This window comes from Fonticula alba, assembly GCF_000388065.1.
Source record: "Fonticula alba strain ATCC 38817 unplaced genomic scaffold supercont2.6, whole genome shotgun sequence".
Taxonomy (NCBI): Eukaryota; order Rotosphaerida; family Fonticulaceae; genus Fonticula; species Fonticula alba.
In genome coordinates this window covers 674,013-682,390 of record NW_009242976.1, presented here as the reverse complement: position 1 = coordinate 682,390, position 8,378 = coordinate 674,013, and the positions used below count along the sequence as shown (strand labels likewise).

At 64.1% G+C, this 8,378-nt stretch overlaps 3 protein-coding genes across 3 annotated transcripts in view; 1 reads left to right on the top strand and 2 right to left on the bottom strand.

Moving 5' to 3' along the window:
• Nucleotides 1-3,633, top strand: part of H696_03817 (phosphoenolpyruvate carboxykinase (GTP)) — a 4,098-nt gene extending 465 nt beyond the window's left edge. The window contains exons 3-8 of the mRNA XM_009497676.1: nucleotides 52-567; nucleotides 788-900; nucleotides 1,078-1,199; nucleotides 1,307-1,626; nucleotides 1,953-2,737; nucleotides 2,939-3,633. Coding sequence (XP_009495951.1) covers nucleotides 52-567; nucleotides 788-900; nucleotides 1,078-1,199; nucleotides 1,307-1,626; nucleotides 1,953-2,737; nucleotides 2,939-3,455 — 2,373 coding nt within the window. The 3' untranslated portion in view covers nucleotides 3,456-3,633. The remainder of the gene's footprint in view (nucleotides 1-51; nucleotides 568-787; nucleotides 901-1,077; nucleotides 1,200-1,306; nucleotides 1,627-1,952; nucleotides 2,738-2,938) is intronic.
• A 261-nt stretch (nucleotides 3,634-3,894) lies between these two features.
• Nucleotides 3,895-4,775, bottom strand: H696_03816 (hypothetical protein; the record flags this gene model as incomplete). Its single annotated transcript, XM_009497675.1, has 2 exons — nucleotides 3,895-4,274; nucleotides 4,418-4,775. The coding sequence occupies 2 exons, from the start codon at nucleotides 4,773-4,775 to the stop codon at nucleotides 3,895-3,897; spliced, it is 738 nt and encodes a 245-aa protein (XP_009495950.1).
• A 920-nt stretch (nucleotides 4,776-5,695) lies between these two features.
• H696_03815 (hypothetical protein) lies at nucleotides 5,696-6,833 on the bottom strand. The gene is made up of 3 exons (XM_009497674.1): nucleotides 6,739-6,833; nucleotides 6,457-6,571; nucleotides 5,696-6,275 (listed from the first exon to the last, which is right to left on the bottom strand). Exons 1-3 carry the CDS (start codon nucleotides 6,804-6,806, stop codon nucleotides 6,108-6,110), a joined length of 351 nt encoding a protein of 116 aa, XP_009495949.1. The 5' UTR covers nucleotides 6,807-6,833; the 3' UTR covers nucleotides 5,696-6,107.
• Between the last annotated feature and the right edge of the window lie 1,545 nt (nucleotides 6,834-8,378).

Here is an 8,378-nt window from a genome sequence, read left to right as displayed (position 1 = left end):
CATTTGGCGCCCCCGCCCCGCCCCGGCCCGCCCCGCCCCTCTCGCATGCAGGCCCAGTTCGCCACACTCGGCATTCGCTTCCCCCTGCCGAAGAAGGAAAAGCCCAAGGAGCCGGTGGAGACGGACATTCGTAAGAACGTGGCCCGTCTGCAGGAGGCCGGGACCATTCTCACCTCCGGAGACGTGCCAATGGGCGAGCCCCTGCAGCCGCGTCTGCCCCCCCTTCGCGACCAGCTCCTTTTTTCCTCGTCCCTCATGGAGGAAATCAGTGCCATGCCGCGCGACTCGAACACCATGGCCCCCAGCACGACCCTTCCGCGGACCACGGCGGCAGTCCTACGCGCCCAGGCCATCCTCTCCAGCGGGCTGCTGGACACTCGCGTCCGGGATCTGGCCTCCGCGGCCCCCGGCAGCGTGCCCTATGCCGACATCATCAGCCGCATGGTCAAGGACACCGAGCGCGCGCAGCTGGTCGTCAGTGAGCGGACCCCTCTCCAGCAGTGGCTCTACTCCCGCGTTGCCCTTTTCGGGCCGTCCACTGTTCACTTTGTGTCCGGCAGCGCCGAGGTGCGTCCCCCTTGGCGGCCGATCGTGTCTCGCACACACCGCCATGGCCCGCCACACCAAGGCCCATGCGCAGGCGCTCCTGCTCCTGTTGGCCGGTCCCCATGCCCTTGGAAATGCGGCGTCCATGCGCTCGCCTCTCCCTCGCTCCCTCGCGCGCCCACCCCTCCTGACCGCCTGTCTTTGCCCCTCGCTTTGCTGGGGCTCTCGGCTGCCATCACAGGAAGAGAAGCTTCTCTCGGCCCGGTGCATTGCCGATGGCACCATGAAGCCGCTGAACCCGAAACTCCGGCCCAACTGCTTCATTGCCCTGACCGACGCGAAGGACGTGGCCCGGTGCGTCTACAGGGTGTCCCATTCCTCCCTCATGTCTAGGCCTCCCTGCCCGCCCTACTTCCCGGCTGATCTTCATGCCGCCTGTGGCCATTCCCAAGATCACCCCTCCATCTTGTCCTGGCACATTGCCGTAAGAGCCCGCACTAACACAACCGTGCTGTGGGGGGGAAAAAAAAGCTCCGAGGAGTCGACTTTCGTCTGCCCGGTCGACAAGAAGAATGCCGGACCGACCAACAACTGGCGCAGCCCGGTTGAAATGAAGGCCGAGCTGAAGGCCAAATTCAACAAGTGCATGGAGGGTATGTGGAAATGCCGGCCGATGCCTGACTGGCCCCCCTCGCCTCGCATTCCCGCCTGTAGTACTTGCCGCCCTCGCACCACTAACCATCCTTTCCCCTGGCTCCAGGCCGTACCCTCTATGTCGTGCCCTTCCTGATGGGTCCCAAGGGATCGAAGCTGGCCCGCGTGGGTGTGCAGCTGACCGATTCCCCGTATGTCGTGTTGAACATGAAGCTCATGGCCCGCGTTGGCCTGGATGTCTTGGAGATGATTCCCAGTGACTCGGCGGCTGCTGATGCCGCTGCCCGGCACCCGCCCGAGCCGGCGCGCGACCCGTCCGCCAAGTTCCCCCAGCAGAAGCTCGGCTTTGTGCCTTGCCATCATTCGGTGGGTGTCCCTCTGCACGAAAGTTCCAAATCCACCCCGTGGCCATGCAACATTGACAAGGTACGTGTCTTCCTCGATGGGAGAGCCTTGCTGCTGCGAGGCTGTGTGTGTGTGTGTGTGTGTGTGTGTGTGTGTGTGCGAGTGCGAGAAAAACACACACACACACGCACACACACACACACACAGCCTCGCACACACACACGCACACACACACGCACACACACACACACACACACACACACACACACTCTCTCTCTCTCTCTCTTTGCCTGTCTCTCGTTCTGCTTCCCAAGTGTCTTCTCTCCGCCTCGCCCCCTTGCGGATATGGTCGACGACTTGATGGACTCACAGGTGGAACTCCGACACCCCCCCCCCACAATCGACAGCGTGTGATCGCTCACTTCCCTGACAGCCGGGAGATTTGGTCCTTCGGGTCCGGGTATGGCGGGAATGCCCTACTGGGCAAGAAGTGCCTGGCCCTGCGCATTGCCAGCGCCATCGGCCGAGAGGAGGGCTGGTTCGCCGAGCATATGCTTATCCTTGGCCTGACCAGCCCCACCGGCAAAAAGCACTACATCGCCGCGGCCTTCCCCTCGGCCTGTGGCAAGACCAACTTGGCCATGCTCCGGCCGTCGCTGCCCGGATGGTCGGTCAGTTGCGTTGGCGATGACATTGCCTGGATGCGCTTCGACAGCTCCGGCCAACTGCGTGCCATCAACCCGGAGCGGGGGTTCTTCGGCGTGGCCCCAGGCACCTCGGAGCTGACCAACCCCTCGGCCCTGGCGGCCCTGCGCCGGGACACCCTCTTTACCAACTGCGCCACCACCATGGACGGCGATGTCTGGTGGGAGGGGCTGACGCCCTCCCGGCCGGAGGGGCTGACCACCTGGCAGGGGACCCCCGGTGGCACCCCCAACGCCTTCGAGTCCCTTGGCCCGGCGGCCCATCCGAATGCCCGGTTCACCGTGTCGGCCGAGCGCTGCCCCTCGCTGGACCCGGCCTGGCAGGATCCGGAGGGGGTGCCCATCAGTGCCATTGTTTTTGGCGGCCGCCGGGCCAGCACCGTGCCTCTGGTGTACCAGTCCCGGAGCTGGGAACATGGTGTTTTCATGGGGGCCACCCTGTCCTCGGAGCGGACCGCCGCCGCCGAGGGGCAAATGGGGGAAGTCCGGTGCGTTGACTTTTCGGACCTTGCCACTGCAAAGACGCCAGCGGCAGCTAAGGCGGCCTCGATTGCTGCTTCGCCGCGCTTTCGCCTCCACACACACGCACACGCACACGCACACGCACATGCTTATGCACGTTAATATGCATACACGTATGTATGCAGGCCCAGCGAATGCTGACAGATTCTCCCTGGCGATGACCACAGGTTTGACCCGTTCGCCATGCTGCCTTTCTGCGGCTACCACATGGGCGACTACTTCCAGCATTGGCTGGAAACCCCGCGCCGGCAGAATGCCAAGCTGCCGCCGATCTTCCATGTGAACTGGTTCCGCCGTGGTCCAGGCGGCAACTGGCTGTGGCCCGGCTTCGGGGAGAATGCGCGTGTGCTCCGGTGGATCGCCGGCCGCATCGAGGGCACTGCCAGCTCGCACGAGACCCCGATCGGCTTTGTGCCGACGCTGGCCGAGCTGGGCGTGACCACGCCCCCGCCCCGACGCGCGGGCGGCGCGCACATCGCTTCGGACGTCCTGCAGACCGTCGACGCCCAAGGCAACCCGCTGCTGAGCCTGGTCCCGGGCACCGAGGCCGATCTGCTGCGTGTGGATCGGGATGAGTGGCGCGCCGAGGTGGATCGCATTGCCCGGCACTTCGAGACATTCGGCGACCGGCTCCCGACCCAGCTGTCGCAGGAGCTGGAAACTCTGCGCACCCGGACCGGCTAAAGGCGCTCGAAGCAGCAACCGGGACCAGCTTGGGAGATCTGGCGATTGGCCACTGGGGGGAGAAGGCACCGCGTTGTCCAATGGCTGCCCGGCCTCCTGCCTGAGGGGCGTGGCTTGGAACGCAATCTCGCAAGGGCAAAGTAACAGAGAGACCATGGCACCACCTGTCTCCCCCCCCCCCCCCAGCGGGCTGACCATCCACGTTTGTGTGCGTGTGTGTGCGCATGTGTGTGTGATCAGGCACGCGCACCATTCTATGTATAATAGACTGCCACACAGGAGCCAGGGGACAGGCATCAGGGGAGAGAAGAAAGAAAGGAAGACGGGGAACAAGATTTATACACAAGGGAAGAGAGATTGGGAAGAGGAGGAGGAGAAGGGGAGGAGAGAGAGAGAGAGAGAGAGGTCACATGGCAACATCTCAGAGGGAGAGGGACATCTACAAATCTGGCAGGTCCAGCGACAGGTCGGTCTGGGGGATGGAGAAGACCGGCTGGGCCTTGAGCGACGACGTGTCTGGCCAGACGATGGCCAGCGCCCGGCGGATGAGGATGCTGACCAGGTAGTACCAAATGTATGCCGAAACGCAGGGGGTGCCATCGGCGGTCAGCCGATCGGACCCGGCGCCGAAGCCCAGAACCCAAATGAACCACCGAGGGGAAGACTGGAGCACGGGCAAGGGCACAGGGAAGGCCGCGTGGCTCGGGGCAAAGAGCATAACAATGTAGTACATGACGAAGCGCAGTGCGAAGGCCAGCACCAATGACAGGACAGTGACACTGGACGTGCTGATGATGGTCGACTTGGCATGACGGGTCTCTACATGGGTCGAGCCGGTGAGTATGTGCATCGGTGGTGGGCTGCAGATGGGCGGCGAGGGGAGAAGGGGGGCGAGGGAAGGGGGGGGGGGGGGGGGGGCGAAAGGGGAAGAAATCCGGGCGGCGGAAAGCGACTGGACGCACTGGCCTCGCGGTACTCGTCAATGGCCTTGTCCGAGCGGCGACGCGCACGGGCCCACTGGGCAAACTGCTCCTGCGCGCTGAGCTTCATCAGCTGTGCCTTGGCGGTCTTGTATTCCTGGCTGCGGAAACGCAGGACGGCCTGCGAATCCGAGGGGTCCAGCTTGGAGGCCGTCTCCTCAGCCGTGGGGTTCTGCTTCGGATCCAGGTTGGTCTTGATCGGGGCCGGGGCGCCGAGGAGGAAGTTCACCACATACCGTGAAAGGTACTGGCTGGCAGACTGAGAGACAGGCCAGAAGGCCACGCACTCGACAGCCGCGAGAATGGTCACCAGGGTGGCCGTAAGGTATGTCGAGTCCATCTTCTCCGGCGAAAGGGGGGGGGAGGCGCGAGGAGGGTGGGAGAGAGGGAGGGAGGGGAGGGAGAAAGAAGCAAGGAGGAGCAAGGAGGGGGGTAGGACTGCGCTGCGGTCCGGCCCGAGGCCCCAGGGGGTGATCGGGCAGCCTTTTGTCAGGGACACTTTCCAGGGGGGTGATGCGGGGTCACCGCCGCGGGGCAGATCTGACGGTGTGCTGTCCCTGCAGCTCCCCCACCCTCCAGCCCCCCCCCACCCCCCCCTGGTATTCTGCCTGCCAGTCCTCTGTTCTCCTCCCATGCGGACGGTCCCGGGCAGGATGCTGCGTGTCGTGTTTCCCTTCGCTCCTTCAAGCTTGGCCGCCCCTGACACCAGACACGGCCCTGCCCTCCTCTCGTCGGCCCCCTCTGTCCAACTGGACGGTGAAAGGGCGCCTTCTCGCTAATGTCCCCCAAGGAGGGGCCCCCCACGCCCGGCTGCCCACTCCTCTCGAAGACATTCTCCCCGCTGTCCGGATCAACTCATCACCAAGTCGCGCGGCGATACATTGGACTGAGGAAGAGAGGGTTGTCGAGATGGTCGGGGACGAAGCATAGATGCCGGGCACGTGTGATGGTGGCGTGATCACGCACCACTTGCCACCGCATTGTCCGAGGCCTTTTTTTCCCAAACGCGAGGGCGCAGGAGGCAACGGGGGAAAGGGCTTGCTCGGGTAACACGCACACGCACACGCACAAGCACACACGCACACGCACAAGCATGCACACACGCACACGCACAAGCATGCACACACGCACACGCACAAGCATGCACACACGCACACACACAAGCATGCACACACACGCACACACACGCACACACACAAGCATGCACACACGCACACACACAAGCATGCACACACACGCACACACACGCACACACACACACACACACACACACACACACACAAGGCAACAGAGGGTCGATCATGGATGCAGATCTGTTGGATAGGCGACTTTTTTTCTTGGGTTTTGGGAAGTACAAGGACGGGGGAGAGGAAGATAGGTATGGCCGAGTTGGTGGGACTGTCTAAATGATGAAATGATGCGATGCCTCATGTCGTTTGCCCGCACAGGGTATGTGCGCGCGTGTGGGTGCGTGTGTATGTAATATGTGCACGCGTATGGCGAGGGGCCTCGACATGGGAGAGGGGAGGCGCGACTGCGCCATTGTGGCCAAGACCAAGGCGAGGCGGACATCCTTCCTCGTCCGTGAGAGTGCCGCAAGGGAGAAGCAGGCAGTTCATCCACGCAGAAAGACGGCGGCGACGGCAGCGGCAGTGGCAACGACAGGACCCCCTTACTTGGTCTTGGACCAGGAGAGGATGCGGCTCTCGTGGTTCCGGGGAAGCTTGGTGAAGTGGGGGATCTTGTGCAGACCCTTCAGGCCGGAGGGGTTGCTCGGGGTCATGCGGACCTCAACGAAGTACTTCTCGCGCGGGGTCTTCGGCAGGGGCGCCATGTTTTTCTGCGAGCAGCAGGCGAATCGCAGGAGGAGCACACGTGCAGAGGGGGGGGGGGGGGGGGGGGGGGATGGGCGGCACGGAAGGAAAGGAGAATTCCGAGCATGGACGGCGCAGAGGAGGGTAAGTCTTGGCGCATGAACAAGCATCAGCAGATAACCGCTCCAAGTGGGCTGGGCGACGTACCAGGGCATGGAGCTCAGGGTGGACAGAACGGACGGCGGCAACGGTCTTCTCGATCATGGCAAGCCGATCACGCACATTGGCCTTACGGGAGTGGTTCAGCTTCCAGGGGATCTTGCTGTGGGGGTGGGAAATGAAGCGGGAGGGGCGGAGGGGACGAGAGGGGGCCGGGGGCCGATCGACCAGGGGAGATCCATGAGTTTGGTCAGTCAGATATCGGGCTGACCGGCGGAGAGAGCATCAAGCAGGTGGCAGCCCGACGGATCGGCCCTCCATGCAGCGTACTGGACAAGACCGCCGGAAGCGGGGAAGCTAGAACGGAAAGCGCCGAAGCCGGCAAGGAGGAAGGACATGGTCTTGGGGGTGGAGGAAAGGGGGAGGGGGGAGGGGAGAGGAGAGAGAGAGAGAGGGGAGAGGAGGGGAGGGGGGAAATGGAGCTCGCAATGGACGCGACTATGGTTCCCCCCTTCCCCTCAGCTCTTCCCGACGCAAGTGGCCGAAAAGGGGTGGCAGAGGGGCCACCCGGCGGATTAGCGCAAGGAGCAACGGGGTGGTGATCGCCTGCCGGCCCTCGCCGGGTCCGGGATCCCGGCACATCCATCCCCGGGCAGGCGAGGAGGATCAGGTAGGCATCGCGTGTGTGTGAGAGTGCGTGTGCGCGTGTTGCACATCTCATTCTCCCACCTTCGGTGCTGTGGCCCCCGGGGCGGGGCTGGCGGCCGTGGGCCGAAGCAAGGGCGCCAGTAACATAAACGATGTTCCGAGAGCATGTGGGTTCATTTTCCATCATGTGATTACGGAGCCAATCGAACTCCCAGCTCTTCGCGCCCGATGTTGAGCAGTTTACGGCTGGTGTTCATTCTGTCAGGAGTCTGTTTTCTTTTTTGCCTCAATCACTCGGGCTGCCAGTCAGACACTGACGTATGGGGGCGGCGCGCGAGGCGCCTCCCCCTCCCCTGCCCCGCTGCCGTGCTGGCCCTCCCCCGCTCACCAAACCACCCACGCCCTCCGGGCCGCGGCCACGGGAGTTCATACCCGACCTGCCCCTCCGGCCCCTCGTAGATGCGGCGCCTCGCTTAACAAGGTCGAAAAGGCCGGCTTTTGCGAGGCGCACGCCCAGCATGTCTGCAGCCCCCCGGCTCGGAAGGCTACCCGGAGGAGGGTATTCATACAAAGATGATTTGGATGATCAGTCGCCCGCCGGGGGGGGGGGGGGGAACCGTCAGGAACGCCCCCCCCCCCTCCCCCTCCCCCCGGCCGTTTGCCGCGCTGGGCTCCTCTCTTAATCAGGGTGCCCTGCCGGCTCGCGGTCGAGGGGAGGGAATGACCAGCCGGACACGCCTACACCTCTCTTCAGGCTCCAATAAGGCCTGCGGGGCCCGGCGGCCAGGTAGGGCGGTGACTGCCAGCGCCTCCGCGCATTCTGGCCCCCAAGCCACAGTCACCGCTGGCACAACCCTGCACACTAGACTCTCCATCTTCGTCGCAGAATAGACGGCAGACAAGGAGCCGATCCGCGACCCATCCAACCCCCCCCCCCCCCCCCCCCGGACGGGGATGCACCGACATTTGGTCTTTCCATTTTTTGCCGAGGTCTACGGGTTTGGAAGTGCTCCCGGGAGATTCGGTGCCCTGCCCCATTCCGAGGATCCCACCCCCCGCCCCGAGCCTTGTCCCAGGGGGGGGGGGGGGCCCTCCCTCGCCCAACGCTCCCCGAACAAGCCCGCCCGAACAAGCCCAGCTCCACTCAGATTGGGACCTCATAGCTTCCCAAGGCGCCTGTCCCCCCACCTTCGGAAGCCCCCTGCCACCTCAGGCAGGCCGATCGTCCCTCCGCTCCTGAAAACAGAAGTTCGGCCCTCCCGGATCGCCGAGCCGCCTGTCGCATCGCTCTCCCCTTCCTCCCTCCCCCCTCTGCCCCATCC